Source organism: Mustela nigripes, chromosome 3, assembly GCF_022355385.1.
Source record: "Mustela nigripes isolate SB6536 chromosome 3, MUSNIG.SB6536, whole genome shotgun sequence".
Lineage (NCBI taxonomy): Eukaryota > Metazoa > Chordata > Mammalia > Carnivora > Mustelidae > Mustela > Mustela nigripes.
In genome coordinates this window covers 42,366,062-42,384,837 of record NC_081559.1, presented here as the reverse complement: position 1 = coordinate 42,384,837, position 18,776 = coordinate 42,366,062, and the positions used below count along the sequence as shown (strand labels likewise).

At 49.6% G+C, this 18,776-nt stretch overlaps 1 protein-coding gene and 1 long non-coding RNA gene across 4 annotated transcripts in view; one reads left to right on the top strand and one right to left on the bottom strand.

Moving 5' to 3' along the window:
* LOC132013674 (uncharacterized) overlaps positions 1-18,776 on the bottom strand; it is a 137,845-nt gene that overhangs the window by 96,294 nt on the left and 22,775 nt on the right. For all 3 annotated transcript variants that reach the window (XR_009403065.1, XR_009403067.1, XR_009403066.1), the window contains exon 2: positions 5,931-6,167. This is a non-coding gene — a long non-coding RNA (uncharacterized LOC132013674). The remainder of the gene's footprint in view (positions 1-5,930; positions 6,168-18,776) is intronic.
* ASB18 (ankyrin repeat and SOCS box containing 18) overlaps positions 1-18,776 on the top strand; it is a 61,420-nt gene that overhangs the window by 38,636 nt on the left and 4,008 nt on the right. Inside the window, exon 5 of the mRNA XM_059393778.1 lies at positions 4,984-5,488. Within this exon, the coding sequence (XP_059249761.1) occupies positions 4,984-5,488 (505 nt within the window). The remainder of the gene's footprint in view (positions 1-4,983; positions 5,489-18,776) is intronic.

Genomic DNA, 18,776 nt, shown 5'->3' with positions numbered 1-18,776 from the left:
CCAGCTGGTAAGAATGAGATCTTGTGTGCAGAGCTGCTGGCACAACTGGGTGAGAAGCAGGTTGCTCTCACCTGCCTCGTAGCACCAAGTCCCCAAGGCTGGTGGCCTCCCCTGCTTTGTCCTGCCTTCTGGGTCCACGAGTCTTCCCAGAAATTCTTGTGACGTGCTTGAACAAGACACACTTCTCCCTGCTTTGAGGGCCATTCTGAACAAAGCACAGACGGTGCTCCCCACTTACTGAATGAATGATCGAATGCACAAACCACTGGCAGAAAAGTCCAGAAATAACTTATGGAAAATGCCTTGCACTCCTGGCTCGGAGTAACAGACGATACCAGTGGGAAGAGGCAGCAGGTGGGCAAAGTGACTGAGAGCTTTGGAGCCAGAGGAGGAAGTCCTTGACTGTATGGCCTGATGCAAGTCACTGGTCTTTTAAGCCTCAGTTTCCCCACCTGCAAATTCCGTCCACAGTGTAGATTTGTTGCAAAACCGCAGACATTTTTTAAAAATAAATCTAAAAATCAAGTACTGGGGACCTCTCAGCTCAGGTCCAGAGGCTTTGAAATCCCATTGTTGAGGACTTTGTGGAAACCAAGTAATGAGGAGGAAAGAAGGAAATCCTTGAGCAGGCATGGTCTCACAGGATGCAGGGAGGCTTGGCAGGTGGTATCAAGGGAGTGAGGAAACAGCAGAAAAGCCCGGGATGAAGGATTGGTGTGGGCTTCCGCACCTGAGAGGGAACCAGGCAGGGCCTCGGGAAGATGCTGGAAGGTTGATGGGAGCCATGTGTGGGATATGGGCTCAGAACCCTACTTCCCCACTTAGAAATTAGTTAAAATGACATTGATTCAATAGCCCTTGATGGGCTCATCTCTATTAACTCCTGCTTTTTGGCTCAAGTAACTTTTTCTGTGTACTATGAACCTCGGGCCCTTGTAACAGCCTGTCACCACGATCACTATCAAGGATGGCGAAGAGGCATGGGGGCTGTTAGTGTTCACCCCAGCTGCTTTGGATCAGAGGCTGTTCAGACACACAGTGTCTCCTTAATCCCTGCAAGCCAGAGACAAGTCATTCTGACATGCTTACATGGAAATGTAGTCTTGGTCCCTGACAGTGACCGTTGGACACTGGCCCCAGGCCTTCCTGACTTGCCTGCCTATCAGGATAGCAGGAAACCTACTCATAAAACCTGCCTCCGAGGAAAGGACTCGGCCAAAGCTGAGTTGCCCACACAGTTGTGCAAAAACTTGGGTGGGGCTTTCCTCCCTGGGCTATTTCTTCTTCTGCTGGAGAACTTGACACCTATAAGGTCAGGTCTAGGAGGTCCCCAAGACAGTTATCACTTACCACTCTGCTTATCACCACCCCTGCCCAACTTCAGGCTCACCTTCTCGGGGGGTACTGCCATACATACTTTCTATGAAGCGCAGCTTGGACAGAGCCATGGAAACTTTGAGCTCATTCTGGGAACCTGGAAAGCTCAGCTGACATTCTTAGAATCCAGGAATGTCGCAACAGCCGGCAGGGGACGGGTCTGTTATTATCAGCCTCTCTTGCTCCCTTCTCGAACTGTAACTCTGATTCATTATGCAAATTTTGAAAATATAGGCAAGCAAAAAGGAAATCAGAACACCCCTCACCCCATCAGCCATAGGTAAACACACATCAGCCTACTTCCAGGCTTGCTTGCTATCGATGCCTATACATCTCTGCTTTAAAACACAAAAACAAAACAAAACACACACACACAAGACTGCTCAGTGCTGTTTTGTACCTCATCTTTTCACATAACCACTGCAAATAGCTTTCCGTGTCATTAAACAGGCTCCCACACCTTCATTTTTGATGACTGCCCAGTGTGCGCCGGCTAGATCTGCCTCAGTCAATTGTTTGTGTTGTTTCTCTCATGCCTGTGGTCTGCAAGTTACATCATTACCTGCTCGAAGGAAGTGCCAAGGTTTGGCCAATTAGAAGCTCTTCATTAAAAACGAAAAAGGGCACCTGCAGCCCTCCAGAGGGTGGGCCGGTGTCCTCGTTCTTCTGAAGGGTATCCTTGTTGCGAACAGCAACCTGGCCCTCCGCCGGTGAAGCCCTGGATGGGGGAAAGAGACCCGGCTCTATTTCCCCGTGGACCTCTTTGGAAAAGCTAGGCAGCTTTAAAAAAAAAAAAAAATAGTAAAAGAAAATGTTTTGTGATTGTTTGTGAGCACACACAGGCTCCGCGACAAAATGAGACAGAACCCTTGATTTCTCACCTCCTGCTGCACTGTTCAAAATGTTCAAAATGCCTCCCAGAGAGGCAAGGAGGAAGCAAATGCGAAACACTGATTGTGAAATTCGCATCCTCTCTTAGCTGGTTATTGTCCCGAAGGACATTTCACATCAAACTGTATTTGTTTATAAAGATTCTTCCCCCCAAGACAAACCACTTCTCCAGATACTGCTGTCGGGAGGCTAGAGAACTAGAGAGACAGAATTAAAAAATGCTGAGGGACCCGGGGTAGAGACATGAATGGGACGGAAGGACAGAAGCCACTTCCAGCCTGGAAACCCTCGAAGGGGGATCTCGTTCGGAGCCCCAGCCAGGTAAATAACAGGAAAAAGAGCCGCCACAGAAAGGAGAGCTGAAAAGCAGTCATTAAGCAGATGCGTTGGTGCGACATGTTGAATTTCAGGGAATATCCACAGCGGGCTAGCTCTGCTGTGGGCACTGAGGCACAGACACCAATAAAACCCCATTTCTACACTCAGGGAGCCACCCGTCTTAAGAGAGGAGCCAGACGTGCTAATGCACGTTTGAAACGTGGTGTGATAAATGCAATTCCCCGGGCACTTCATGTATGTGGTATATGATGACAACACAGGGGGGTAACCCTCTGTCGGTGGCACTGGGAAGGCATCGCAGATGAAGAGGAGGGGACGTGGGGAATGTGTGCACCACCCCCAGGAAGGAGCCGCAGGCAGAAGGCATGAGGGCACGACACAGCAGGTGTGTTCCAAGAACTGCACCTGGCCAGGCAGGGTTGAGACACAGGCTGGAGCTCCAGGAATTAAAGCCGCAAGGCCAGTGGGAGCTGGGTCAGACCGCGTCCTGTGTCTGAGGGGGAAACGAGCATGGGCTCCGTGCAGCGGGCAGGAGGAGCCCTTGGGGTTTCATCGGGCACATGGCTGAGTCACACTGGAGAGGCTCTTTCTGGGTGGTATGGAGCTTGCTCGATTAGAGCAGGGGGCAGAGTAGGAGTCCGCGGCTAAAGCTCAGGCTAGAAATGATGTGGGCCTCCACACAGGGCGGTGGCGGTGGGAGCGGAAGGAGGAAGCGTTTCCGGTGATGATGAATGACTAGGAGTCCACGGGGCCAAGTGACCAGTTGAAATGCAGGGCAGCCGGGTGACAAGAAAAAGGCAAAGAGCCAATAACTTACAGAACAAGACAGGGAGGCAGAAGAGGGTTAAATCTGGGGCAGATGATGGAGAGGGGGGACTCCCTTCCCCAGGCACATGCGGAAAGGACGGAGCAGTCGTTGCAGAAACAGATCCCAGTGGCAGTCGGGATGGACTCGTGGGCAGAAAGCAGGATGGGCGGCGGCTCCTGAGAGAGCCAGAGCTCAGAATAAAGCAGGACCAGAGGGCGGACGGGGAGGACACAGGAAACCGAGAGGGAGCAGAGGCTCACGAGCCACATTTGGCGTGGGGGATGGCCACGTCCCCTCAGTTCCAGGGGCTGGGATGCTGAGAAGAGTGACCACAGTGCCACTCAGGAAGGAAGAAGGCCAGGACGGGCTGAGAGATGAGGGGCCTACAACCCACGTCTGAGCAGGGCGGAGATGAGAAGGGGACTGACAGGCATGGACGAGCTAGAGAGGCCGAAAGCTCCGTGAGCAAGGCAAACACATTCACAGCTTGTCCAGACAGTGACCCAGGAGCACGGGTTCGCAGTGGGGCTGGTGTTTTAGGAGTGCCCACAGGGGACAAGGGCCAGCCCCGTGGTGGAGGGAGGGGCTGTGCGACTGGCCTCCTGCTTTCAGCCGAGAGTTTCCCACTGGGGTCTGAGGCCCAAGGCTCAGCATGACCCTGGCCCAGTCAGCAGCCTGCCATCTGCCCTTAGGTAGGCGTGTGGCGTTCCCCCAGGTGCCAAGAGGCTCTGAAGAAGCCACTGTCCCGAGAGGCACTGGTGTTTGAGGAAGAGGACACTTTGGGATCAGCTGGTGGACTGGGAGGCAGCAGAGGACTCCCACCTCTGAGGGAGACCACAGTGTCCCATAGGAATCTAGGACCCCCCCCCCAGGAGACCACTGGGGTCTGTACCCAGATGGGCTCAGCCAAGATTCACAGTCTCCAAGGAAAGTCCGATTGAAACAAAGGGATCCCCCTAGTTAGGGATGGCTATGTGCTCTACTCCTTCTTCCAGCCCTGTCTGAGGACACCCCAGGACCAATCCGTGTCATTGCCTTGAAGGATGCATTCAGTCCCTCTGTGGGAGCAAGGCAAGCCTTGCCTCACACCATCACTAAAGATGAACAGTTTACAGCAGAGACTGAGAAAGAGCCTGATGGTCTAAAGGACCCTCGATAGAACCAGGACTCCCAGGCCCTCTATGATTGGCAACTATGACAAAGAGCCCAGGTAATTAGTGCTTCGAGCGCTGCCATTTGAACCACATTACCTTCCCAAGGATCACCAAGCAGCTACAAATTCCTCGTAAGGTCCTACTCTGCACATGGCGTCTTCGGAAACCTTCCAGCTACCTCCACCACTTGTAAGCCCCAGTGTCGTCCAGACTCTCAGTTCCGCCCCTCAGCTCAGGCTGACCTCCCAGAGCCTGGGTAGGGAAATGCTGAGCTCACAGCCGCCCCTGCCTTCCACGGAGCCGACATGCCCCAGGAGTAGAGTGGAGGGGTGAAGGGGTGGCAGCGGCGATCAGGGGCCATAGGGGGGGTCGCGCACCCCGACCTCGCAATGACCCGCCTTGGCCTTCCCACAGGTGTGCGCAAGCGCTGCTGGAGCACGGCGCCTCGGTGCACTGCGCGGGCGGCGCGGGCGGGGACACACCGCTGCACGTCGCGGCGCAGCGCGGCCTGGACGAGCACGCGTGCCTCTACCTGGGTTGCGGCGCGCGCGTGGACTCGAGGAACGGGCGCGGCGAGACGCCCCTGAGCGCGGCGTGCGGCGCGGCGCGGTGGCCCGACGAGCACGCGCGCCGCCTGCGCCTGTGCGCGCTCCTGCTGCGGCGCGGGGCGGCGGCGGACGCGCGCGACGAGGACGAGCGCAGCCCGCTGCACAAGGCCTGCGGCCACGCGTGCCCGGGGCTGGCGCTCCTCCTGCTGCGACACGGCGCTGACGCGGGCGCGCTCGACTACGGCGGGGCCTCGCCGCTGGCCCGCGCGCTGCAGACGGCCGCCTGCGCTCCTGAGCCCGGCCCGCAGCGCACCGTGCAGGCGCTGCTCAACCACGGCTCCCCCGCCGTGTGGCCCGACGCCTTCCCCAAGGTAAGAGGGCCCCGGGGACCGGCCTGCAGCTGGGGGCTCGCTGCGCCTGCGAACTTGTCGGGATTGCAGCTTCTGATTCCCCGGGTGCGGGAGGTGGGGGAATATAGCTCTCCCTGGTGAGGCGGTGGCTGCTGAACTTGGGGCCACACTTGGAAGGGCAGGTGGCCCTGGGCCAGTCCCTAGAAAATTCAGTTGGCTGGGCGCCTGGCTTGCTCCTTGGGTGGAACCTGCAACTCTTAATCCCCGGGTTGTGAGTTCAAGCGTCACGTTGGATGCAGAGCCAACTTAAATATAGTTGTTTTTAAATAAACTGGGGACACAGGACACTTAGTTGGACGGCGCCCTCATGGCTCAAAATGTTTTGGCAGCTTATCTAATTGGTAAACAATGAAAGTCCATCCAGTGTTTGATATAAAATGAAATACCCAATCTGGCTACCTACCTTAGTCATTACTTGAATGAAAGCACTTGACACGTCCGCAAATATCTGACATTCAGTCCACACCACACTACTACAAAAGACACCGGGCACGTGACCCAGGCCCATGAGGTTCTCCCACCTGGGTTTCAGCCAGGTGAAATGCCTCGTTCAGGGTTAGGACTGTGTTGGGGTCTCAGCCCCAAGTTTCAGACTTGACTCTGAAGCAGCATGTCACTTTTTCCACGTATCAGATCTGCCCTGAAATGACAAAGATAAAGGATAAGGATTGCCCATTAGAGAAAGCACTTAGAAGATGGAAAATATTTCCAAAACGAAGGTCCCCCAAATATTGGTTGGAATAAGGGTTTGTCCTCCTAAAAAGACTCCATTGAAAGGAAGTCATGCCATTAGGTATAAACTGAGAGTGTTCGACTTAAAAATTATCCCCAGACTCAGTGATCATATGCAGGAGACACACTTTGGCTGGGTATGTTTTGAACAAATAGCTGAAAAGCTTCTACTTTAAAAGGACATCACTCTAGATGGTCTGAAATAGTGAAATCCACACACTTCTCTCAAATGCCAACTTTGCCTTGTAGATGCATTCAGAGTAACACTTGTGTCTATTAAAACATAGGTCAAAGAGGGGCAATTCTACCCACATAACTCCCTCGGTGTGTCCTTACCTCACCAGCACTGTGACAAGGTTCTTCCCCTACCTCTCACAGTATCTTTGAATTGTTCTCCATGGCACTCCACTAATGCAGAATTTCAATATGGCAGGCTCTTGAAAGGGAGCACCAGCATTTCCATATTCTGTACCACTTACCTTTCATAGTCATCATTTACATTGCAATGTGTCCCCGTATTAGCGATCTTGGTTTATCAGCCAAGGGAACAGGACATCCCTGCTGCCCCTCCGGCCATGTTTGCATTAAACCAAGAAGCTCACTTCACCCTTCCTGGCATGGAACCGCATAAAGAAGGACCGAGAAACAAACAGAACAAAATAAATGTCCTTACGCATAGGCCAAAAGTGAAAAATATTTGGGGCAAGTTCTTTAAAAGAGAAAAAAGTCAATATAGTTCAGTAGTGACGAGTCGTAATCCTTTGTTAGCCTGGGAGTCATGCGATCTGAGTGATCTCTGTAGGTTTCCAAGTCCTGGGCACAGCCTCATGGACATCATCCCTGGGGGCAGGACCTCCAGCACCTGAACTCTGTCTTCAGAGCTCTAAGAATTATCCTATCTTTGCTTCGAGATGCAGGAGAAGGCACAATGTCTCCCGCCTGGGCCCCCAAGGGCCCCCTCCTGGAATTCCCCCATGCTTCGCCAGCCACATGAGACTAGAGCATGGCCACTGAGGGGGGGCAGGGAGCTTCAGGTAGGTTTGAACTCAGAGGCCGTTATACAGCAATGACCAAGAAGCCATGAGAAGCGCTTGGCTCCTAAAAGTGACAATGGATCTCTCAGCCATTTCACACCATCTGGGAAGGGATTGGAGCTTTCTTGAGAAAGCTTAATACCTGGAGGTGTTCACAAAAAAGCATTGCCACCTTGTCTCCTCCACCCCACAGTAAGCACAGTGCCGCAGGGCAATTCCTCCATCAGTGTTTGCTGAATGAATGAAGTGAGCTCCAACAACTCCAGGGCCAGTGCCCCAAGGGTTAGATCTTTGGAAACCGGGATGAGACTTCTTTGCGCCGAGATCCCCCATACCTCTACCTCTACCTCTACCCCACCGAGGAGTGCCGATGGGGTCCACAGCCACCAGCCCCTGGCGCTCAGGTCTGGAGTGGGTTTCAAAGGGGAACACACTGACCGCCACCCTGGGAATCCTGTAAACAGAGGCAGGCGGCTGCGTTTGTTCTAGCCTTGCCCAGGACAAACACAGCGAACTCTGGAAATCAGGCAGCAGCCCGTCCCTCCCCCCAGGCCCCTGCAAGTGGTCCACCAGGGAAGGGGTCTAATCACCACGCAGGGCATCAAAGGGACAGACCCGACTGCTCAGCAGACTCGTGGAGTGCGCAGCAAACACTGAACCGAGCCACAAAGACGCTCTGCCGGCAAGACTCAGCGCCGTGGCGGGGCGTACACAGAGGCACCGGGGAATGTCACAGAGCACGCCGTCCGTGGGCAACAGCCGTGCTTTAAATAGATGTAAAGAGACACCCACGGAGCTCAGAATTACTGAGGCAAAGGTTTCACAGCGAGCTTATGACATAAATCACAGCTCCCCCATGCCCAGACAAAGGCACCGTCGCCGCGGCAGGCGGACTCGGAGCATCCATCGGAGCCGTGCGCAGTGCTCTGCCCCGAAAATCAAAGTGGTGTCACAGCTTGGGAAGCAAGCATGTTGACAGTGCCAGGCCTTTCTGCCCGGCTGCCCGCTAGTTAACACCGGAGTCAGACGTTGGGGCGCGAGGGCAGGCGCAGGCGCGGTGGCAGGCTGCTGCCGGGTTTGAATCCTGGAAGCTGTCCGCCTGGGCAGGCGCCGGCCTGCAGGAGAGCAGGCGGGAGGGTGGGGTGACACACACCAGCAGATCCAAATTTGTTTTGCAATTGTCACTAGTGGATAGTGGGTCAGATGCTTGGTCTGCAATGTGGGTTTTGCTCACATCTCCTGCCCCTTGTTCCTCTGTGCTGGGCCATCTAAATCATCCAGACTGGCCCAGGAGTGCTGGCTGTGCAGGGACTGCAGCAGCAATGAGCCATCTCCACCAAGCCGCACTCACAGGCTGTCTCCCCCCGGCACTTGCTTACTCCTTCAGCAGACGTTTCTCAGAACGCCTGTGCTCAGTGCTGGAGTTCGTGTTGGACGGCAGTTCGCGTGTGTCCCGCCCTAGTGGAGCTGCCAGTCACCTGAGTGGAGGACAGCCTTGACTCAAACCACTACATGTTCAGTGCGAAGTTGCCATGGTCGGAGAGCTTGCTCAAACAAGGCCCTGTGTGGCTCGAAAGTGCCAAATGGGGGCCTGAGCTGGCTGACGCAGAGGGCAGGGTGAGAGACTTCCCTGGGCGCGTGGGGAGTGAGCCCAAACCTGAAGGCGGAAGACTCGGCTGTGTGAAGAAAGGAAGGGCCATTCCCGGCAGCATAGGCAAGAATCTTGGAGCAGAAAGAGCACTGTAGTAGGGGCAGTTGAAAGATGACCCAGGAGCTAGAAGGAAGCAGTAAGAGGGGGCAAGAGGCAGAGGTTTCAGGGATTAAGAGTCTTAGCCTTTGTCTTAAGAGCAGTGGGAATGTATTACATCATTTGAAGCAGAAGTGACATAATCAAATGAGCATGGGGTTGATTTTTCTGCAGAAGAATGGAGAAAATGTGCGGGCAGGGGATGAGTGGGAAAGCACACGCTGCTGTGGCAATCCAGGTGAGGCCTGCAGATAGCTTCCGCCAGGGGAACGAAGATTGGCGGTGAGAATGACAGATTCTAGAAACGTCTGCAGAGCTCTGGTCTTGCCTTACCTTCCCAGCACTGACCATGCTGAAAGGATGGGGCCCAAGTTTTTACATTTGCATTTTACCTAAGTACAGAACAAGGTGAAGTGACTTCACGGTTCTCCAACCTCCCAAGCTTTTCAGGGGGAGAATCCCGGGGTGGTAGTAGTCACAAACCAGACTCCATTTCCCTCCGGTCTCCAGTGAGCGAGTGGCGTATGCGCCCCTCCCCCTGGGAGGACGGAGGTGAGCTCCCCTAAATGGCGCACCTCTGTTTCTCTTGCTCTTGTTTTATTTCTCCATCTGCATATAGAGTAAGGCGCCTGTGTGGTTTTTTCCCCTTAATTTTCTTTCTGCCGCCTCATTAGCCGAGGAGAGTGCGCGTGGACCCTAATGACACCAAGATGTCAGAGGAGTGTAACTGCCGCGTCTCCGCAGACAGCACGGAGGCGGCGGAGATCTTTAAACTGTGTTGGCATAAAAATAATGGAAGCAGCCAGCTGCCTGGCAAACGTGAGGGGGCACAGTGCCGGGGGATGGGGGAGGGCCGGGGAGCCCCAGAGAGGTGGAACTGAGGAGAGACAGGAAATGAATTCCCAGAGACAGGCAATAAGACTTGGTCACAGTCTGTGACCCAGGGAGGAGGGGCCCCAGGGAGGGGGGGGGGGCGCGTCTGCGGGGGGGGGGCGGCCCTGGGGGGGAGGGGGACAGTGTGGGAGAGGCCTTTCCTGTCACGTGCAGTCCCTGGGGACCATTTAACAGTTTGCAGAGACAAGGGAGAGGGCCAAGGGCAGGGGCAGTGGCTGGGTGAGGGTTTCCGGGGAAAGTCCGAAGAAGCAGGAATGGCTTGGGAGACTAGATCTGAAGGGATCCAGTGTGAACCGCTCCTCTTCATGGTGTGGTTTCCTCCCAGTGCAGAAGGGAGACCATTGAAATCAGAGACCGCCACGCCCCAGAAAATAGCACATTAGTGGTGACTCGTGAAAGCCGGAAATAGCCACACGTTGGGGGCATCCTGTGCGGTGGTGAAGGGATAAGACTGGGCGAGGCTCAGGTGGGAAGATGCTTGCCTGCCTGGCTCTCCCTCTGTCTCTCTCCTACTCTAAAGCCCGTTTATGTTGGACTTTGAAACAGGAAGGGATTGGGACAAAAAAACAAGTTTCGAGTAGGGAGGCACCCAGAGATGATGGTTCTTCCAGCAGTAAGGTGATTAGGGGCTTTTGAAGGGCAGCCGTTCTTGTCTTCGTACTGACATAGCTGCAAAGACAGGCAAGAGGAGGTAAGGAAGACAGGAAGGGAGGGGGCCGCAAAGCAGATCCGAGGCCCCAACACGATGACCTCATGTCTGAGTCAGGGAGCTCCCGCTCCTGCGCTGCACCACCCCGAGTTTTCAGGCAATCAGGCAGTTGCTACAAAAATATTCTAGAGGTCAAAAAGGCATTAGGGGATGTCTTTGGAGATGCAGTGCATTCTAGGAGATGCAGGGAAGTGCAGAGGTGGAAACCAAGGAACCCGGGTTGCATAGCAACCTGAGAGCTCTGCTGGGAAGAGGGTAAGAGAGGAGGCCTCCCAGTGGGGGTGGGGCGCAGTCACCAGGTGAATATGGAAGCAGAGGGAGGCTGGGCACCATCCTCATGAGCCTACCTCTGCTCAGGCCCTCCACAGGCCCCCCTGGTGGAATGAGACTGGCACCACAGACTTCCCCTGCATGTTAACAGACCTCGTGTCTGATCTTCCCTTAACTGATGCTGAATAGGGAGATAAATAAATAGATCCATGACGGGGAAAGGGAGCAGAAAAACAAAAAATGGGGACAGCATCCACAGAATAGAAAGGCGACCTATACCCCTCATCAGAAGATCCAGAAGAAAGTCTGAGAAACTGTGTGCCATGGATGCTCTCACCTACAGAGTGCAAGAAGACATAGCCTCTACATCCCTAAAACCAGAGCCCGTGATGGGGACAAGGCAGCAGAATGATGTGAAAAGGAAGATGGAGGAGACAAGGTCATATGGGGGAGGGTGGCGAGTATATGAAGCAAGGCAGAAAACAGAACAGATTCATAAAAGGAACAGAGTCTGTGATTTAAGTAAGGGAGCTGGGCTGGTGGCACCTGTGGCTTCAGATCCCTTCCCTGGTGTCCCCTGGGGTCTACTCGACTTGTTGAAGGGGTGAGGGCAGCACAGCTAGAACTTTCAAGCTGAGCTCAGAGTCCCAGGCCAGCTGGTTTCTGACTGGCTTCAGCAAAAGGTGACACCATGGAAAACTAGGCATGGAGGGAAAAAGAAGCCAGGGTGTTTCTCCTCTTTCTCTGCCTTGGTAGGTTCACCAGCAGTACCTGCATCCCCAAGGTTCTGGGACCCCAACGACTCCTCCTTATGGTCACAGCCCCCACTGGGCAGCCGCTGACTTGGTTCCAGACCCCACTGTATCTCATATAACAAGAAATGTAGAAGTAAGGCAGGCTTTTGGACTGGTTGTTTCTGTGTCCTCACGAAGCTATCAAGGAATCAGGTTTGTCCAACCTCAGTGAGTCAGCTTTGTCCTCAAAATAGCTTTTGTGATAAGATGGCATCCAGCAACAACTGGGCCAGCCAGCTTCATATCCAATTGCTTTTCTCTGGAAGCCCTGAGGAGATCTTCCCATGTTTCACTGGCTCAGGCTGACTTAAACATGCACTTTCCCAAACCAGTGATGACAAGTAGAATGGAGTTACTGTGACTGAATCACACTAATCCTTTGGACTGTTGGAAAATCAACCACTGTGTGTTCACTACTAATATTAAAACCTCTTCCTAAGTGCAAAGGTAAAAAAAAAAAAAAAAAAGAAGAAGAAGAAATAGAAGAAAAAGTGGTCATGAAGAGCAGAGTGAAGTGAGCCAACCTACAGAAAAGTGATATTACTGAAGAAAAGCCTAGAGCAAATGGATCAGAAATAGTAATCAAAGACATAATAGAAGAAAACTTAGCTGCACTAGAAGTCTTAAAGTCTTAACTCCTAGAAGTTGAATGGATACTCTATGCAAATCAGTGATGGGAGACACACTCCTTTTATTTTTAATTTCTTCTCTTTTCTTTAGGATTTTAATTTTAAGTAATCTCTATGCCCAACATGGGACTTGAATTTACAACCCTGAGATCAAGAGTCTCATGCTCTACCGGCAGAGCCAGCAAGGCGTCCTTGGAGACACATTCCTATATACATTCTAGCAGAAGTATTCATAAAAAGCATGAAAAATATCTTGCCAAGTATGTGAGCAGAAAAGCTATTCATAAAGGAATCAAACTCAGGCTGGACTCTGATTTCTCTGCTGCTATAGTATCATGAGACAAGAAAATATCATTTTCAGACTTTTAAAGAAAAAGTTTGGATGTGTACCCCTGGGGATAAAAATACATTATATGTTTATAAAAAATTAATAAATTAATTTTTTAAAAATTGATTATGCTAATATGGATAAGTAGTAGTAATGAAGGTTTCGGTATACTTGTCATTAGATTTTAATCATATGGACTCATTTTACTTGCTCTCCAAATAAATCCTCTAGTGGAAAAAAAAAGTTTGGATGCTAGAATTTTAGACTCATCCTAGATGGTTTTCATTTTGATGGCAAAAGTAAAACGCTTTTAGATATCATGGGATCATAAGATATGCCTTCGTAATGCATCAAAAAAATACTTCTATTTATTTGATTATTTAGCCAAAAAATATTTATTGAGCACCAGCCACGTGTCAGCAACATATTAGGTGTTTTGGATATATGAGTAGATAGTTCAAGGGGGAAGACGTATTCTTGCCTTCGTGGGGCTAACAGTCTAATGGGAAGACAGTCTTTAAACCACAAGCATAATGAACGGGCCAATAAAATGATAAGGACTAGAAAGAGAGAAAGTAAGGGAAAAGGTGAGCAGTTGCAGTTGTACGTGCAGTAGCTAGGGTGGGTGGCTTTGAGTCAACACTTGAGAGAGGTGAGGACATGTGCATTTCAAGTATTATAGGGGAAGGGGCCAGCCAACCAGCAGCCAATATGCAGTCTGAGATTAGAGTGGGCCTGACCTGAGAATGAGGTGACTAGTGTGGCTGATGGTGGAGAGAACCAGTGACAGTAGGAGATGAGACCAGAGGGAGAGGAGAGGCTCAAATAGTATGGGGCACTTATAGGGCATTGTCATGACTTTAGCCATGGAGGGCTTTGAGCAGAGTGGCAGGACCTGCTAACATTTGATGGGGACCCTCTGCTCTCTGTGCTGAGGAAATACGTCAGGAGGAAGAGTGCAGAAAGTGGAGGGACAAGTTGGGGGGCTACGTGAGGATCCATGTGAGGAGTGCTGGGGGCAAGTGGGAGGGAGGCACTCTGATGCTGGCTGTATTTTGGAGGTGAAGCCACCAGGGTATCTTGGTGGATTGAATGTGCAATGTGAGAGAAAGAGAGGGGTCAAAGATGACCTCTAAGGCATTCAGCCCAAGAGACTGGTTAGATGGGTTTGCCATCAGCTGAAGTGGGAAGATTGTGGGTATAGTAATTAACAGAATTCAGGGTTGTTTTGATACCAAGGAAGCAGTTGGCTGTTCCAGTCCGGGGCTTGAGGGAAGGATTTGACTGACCTAGAAATACAACTTTTGAGTGCCAATGGCATGTGAGTGGAATTTATTTATTTTTAGTCAAGTATAATCAACACCTAGTGTTATATCAGTCTCAGGTATACGATACAGTGAATCCACAATTCTGTACATTCCTCAGTGCTCATCATGATGAATGAGTACACTCTTAGTGCCCTTCACCTACTTCCCTCATCCCCCTTCACAGCCCCTATGGTAACCACCAGTTTGTTCTCTATAATTAAGAGTCTGGGGTTTTTTGGTTTGTCTCTTTTCTTCTTTCTTTCCTTCTTTCTTTGTTTCTTCAATTTCACATATAAGTGGGATCATAGGTCATGTGTCCCTCTCTGACTGACTTATTTTACTTAGCATCATACTCTCTAGCCCCTTGTCATTGCAAAGTGCAAGACTTCAGTCTTTTTTTTTTTTTAAGATTTTATTTATTTATTTGACAGAGAGAAATCACAAGTAGATGGAGAGGCAGGCAGAGAGAGAGAGAGGGAAGCAGGCTCTCCGCTGAGCAGAGAGCCCGACGCGGGACTCGATCCCAGGACTCTGAGATCATGACCTGAGCCAAAGGCAGCGGCTTAACCCACTGAGCTACCCAGGCGCCCCTACTTCAGTCGTTTTTATGGCTGAGTGACATTCCATTATGTGTACGTACTACACCTTCTCTACATACGCATGGGATTTAAAGCCAGGAAACTGGATGGGATCACCAGGAAGTGAGAATGCACAGAAGAAGAAGAGAAACAAGGGCTGAATGCAGAGACATTCCAACATCAAGAAGAAGGAGAAATGAGAAGACAGCCAAGGAAAAAGGAGGGGCCAATGAGGCTTCCTGGAAACCAGCTAAAGAACGTATTATAGAGGAGGACCTGAATGACTGTGTCAGACGTGGTCGACACAGCACAAGGCGAGGTAGAGCACTGGCCACAGGATGCAGCAGCCCCCGCCCATCAATATGCTTAACAAGGGTAGGTTGTCTCAAGTGTCCAGGGCTGAAGGTCCGTGGGGTGAAATACACCAGTTGTCAAAGAGATGAGGTGACAGGGAGCGCCTGAGTGGCTCAGTTGTTAAGCTTCTGCCTTCAGCTCCGGTTGTGATCCCAGGGTCCTGGGATGGAGTCCCACATCGGGATCTCAGCTCTATGGGGAGTCTGCTTCTCCTTCTGCCCCTCCACTCATTCTCTCAATCCCTCTCTCTCTCTTTCTCTCTCTCTCTCAAATAAATAAATAAAATCTTTTAAAAATTGTTGTCTTATTTAAAAAAAGAGAGACAGATGAGATGAAAGACTATCTCAGGGTTGGGAAACTCAAGTTCGTAGATTCCCACAACTCCACCTCCTAACCGTCTCTCAGGATCGTCCTGTTCTCTCCATCCTGACTCATACCAACTGAGTTTGGGCCACCACCATCTCTCCTAGCCTGTGGAAATGTCCCCTAAGCTGCACTCTGACCCTTCAATATGGCCCCAGGAAACTGTTCTTCACTTTGTAGCCATGGTGATGCTTGTGAAATTAAAATCTGATCCTGTCACCCCCCAACTTGCAGTTCCCCATGCCTCCCTTGTGTCCTCAGGGTCATGTCCAGCCTCATCACAGTGGTTGCGCTCCTCCTGCCCATGCCCTGCCTTCATCCCCAGGCTCTGGCTCACACTCCCCACATCATGCTCCGCACCTGGCCAACATTTTAAGCTCCTCCTCACCTCCCAGGTTTGGTCCCTGTTTTCTCTACCTGGAACAATCTTGTCCTCAGGACTCTCCATACTTTTGTAACTCCTCCTCCTTAGCAGGTCTTAACTGACCAACCAAATCACCACCCACAGCAAATCCAGGTCTCACCTAGGTACCATGTCTAGTACCTTGTGATTCCCCTCTGTGGTACTGTGGCACCTGTTTTCTATTGTTGCTGTGCTTTTTCTTTTATTTGAGATTATAAAAGTCTGTGAGGGCAGATCTTGCCACTGTATCATGCAGACATAACACAATCCCCAGCTTCTAGCAGGAGCTTGGTAAGTATCTAGGACAAATGGCTTCATGGACAGGAGGTGAACATACAACCCAGTGAAAGAGAAACAACTTCAGTAATTGAAACGCAGGTTATAAAACTAAACACTAATACCAAAAATCATTTCTGGAAGATACACATAATATAAAATATGATCTTGTAATAACCATAATCTGAGACTAAAACTCCAGATCTTATTAAGAAAGGAGAAGAATTGGGGCACCTGGATGGCTCAGTCAGTTAAGTGTCTGCCTTCGGCTCAGGTCATGATCCCAGGGTCCTGGGATTGAGCCCTGCATTGGGCTCTCTGCTCCGTGGAGAGGCTGCTTCTTCCCCTCTCTGCCTGCCTCCCTACCTACTTGTGATCTCTCTCTGTCAAATAAGTAAGTAAAATCTTTTTTAAAAAATAAATAAATAAAGTCATAATACAACAGGCCAGAAAATTAATACCAAACAGCTAATTTTTAAAAAATAACCTTTTGAAAATTGCAGGATAAACCTCTAAATAACCACTACATCAATAGTTACATCATTGCAGAATATTTAAGAAAGTAGTACACTGTGCCTCAAAAGTTATGGCTATGACCACACCTATGTTCAAAGGAAAATCTGTACTATTTTGAAAGTTGCCTATATTATGTCTCAAGGGGAAAAATGTTACTAAACTAGCTGAGTGATCAGTCCAAGGAGTCAGAAAGAAACAGACAAAGGAATTAATAACAATAAACACAATAACTGATGGGTTAGAGTATTTTAAAAGAGAATGGGTCAACAAAAGCCAATAGGGGATTCCCTGAAAAAAAAAAAAATTAGCAAAATTCCAGTAAGACTAAATAAGGAATGACACTGGAAATACAATTATTTCATCACTATATGAATACATATATATATTTATTTCAAATGAAGAAGGATGCTTATTTCTAGATGTAGTGGGGTTATCTCCCATCCAGGTTTTCTCCCCACATGCACAGACACATTGACAAGGCTTTGGGCCCTCTGCCTTCCTGGGTTTCACCAGTACAGTCTCCCAGCAGACAGACAGAGGAGGGTGAGGTCAGAGGATGTCTCTGATTGGACCCCCTTCTGCCATAGGCTGGATGCATGTCCCCAATCCAAGACCACTACTCCTTTTTTTTTTTTTTAAGATTTTTTTGTTTATTTATTTGACAAGAGAGAGACATCACAAGCAGGCAGGCAGAGAAAGAGGGGGAAGCAGGCTCCCTGCCAAGCAGAGAGCCCCATGCAGCGCTCAATCCCAGGACCCTGAGATTGTGACCTGAGCTGAAGGCAAAGGCTTAACCCTCTGAGCCACCCAGGCACCCCAGGACCACTACTCCTGATACACAGCCCACCTGATTCTGTACTCTTCAGGCCCAGAGGCAGAAAGGGCTGTGTTTCCAACTCCACATTAGAGCGCTGTCCCTTGACTTCCCCTGTATTCAAATGGTGCTAAATAGCTGCTATACCAATAAAATTAAACAATAAAATAAAAATTTTAAAAACTCCTCCCAGAAAGATCCTGTATCAACATGCCGTCTATTTCCTATATACATGCAATGCTAAATTTCTTTAAAATGAAGATTGTTGGGTGCCTGGGTGGCTCAGTTGGTTAAGCAACTGCCTTCGGCTCAGGTAATGATCCCGGAGTCCCGGGATCGAGTCCGGCATTGAGCTCCATGGGGAGTCTGCTTCTCCCTCTGACCTCCTCTCTCGTGCTCTCACTCTCTCTCAAATAAATAAATAAAATCTCTTTTAAAAATAAATGAAATAAAATGAAGATTGTTCCATTTGCAACAACATGGATGGAGCTAGAGAGTAAAATGCTAAGGGAAATAAGTCAGAGAAAGACATACCATATGATCTCACTTATATGTGGACTTTAAGAAACAAGACAAATGAACAAAGAAGAAAAGAGACAAAAACAAACTCTTAACTATAAAGAGCGAACTGCTGGTTACTAGAAGAGAGGTGGGGGGGATGGGTGAAGTAGGTGAAGGGGACCAAGAGTGCACTCATCGTGATGAGCACTGAGTATAGAATTGTTGACTCATCACACTGTATACCTGAACTAATATAACACTGTATGTTAACTACGCTGGAATTAATTTTTTAAAAAATAAATAAAATGAAACGATTGTTTCCCAGGAAAGTATACATTAACAAATGATTCAAGAAAAAAGCAAGGAGCACCTGGCTGGCTCAGTCATGGGAGCATGCAACTGTTGATCTTGGGGTTGTGAGTTCAAACCCCATGTTGAGTACAGAGATTACTTAAAAATCAAATTGAAGAAGGAGGAGGGGGGGGAGGGGAAATAATAATAATCAAAACAAAGTATACCAATAACCATGGAAGAGAAAATGATAAAAACTTGATATCACCTGCAGCTTAAGGCTAGGCTTAGACAATGTTAAATACAAGATCTGTTATGCCTTCTTAATTCCAATAATACGTACTTTAAAAATCTTCTAGGAGTTAAAAAGATAGAAATTTTCTAAATTGACTAAGTTGGCATAAACTCACATCAAAATCTGACAAAAGAAGCTAAAAAAGCTGAAATGACAAACCATATTTAGTTCTTAAATACAGAAATCTTAGCAAATTGAATCTGCCATTTTATGCAGAATAGCCAAACACGGTCTATTCCATGAAGACAAAAATGGGTCAGTATTGGAAAATCTTGTATCGACTTGGTCAGAAAAAGGCAAAAAATACATCCTTAAATGTGTAGTAATTTAGAAATAGAGAGCTACTTCCTTCACTGAGAACAGATTATCTAATACTAATAGCCAAGGTTATTATAGTGAAACTTTAGGGATAAT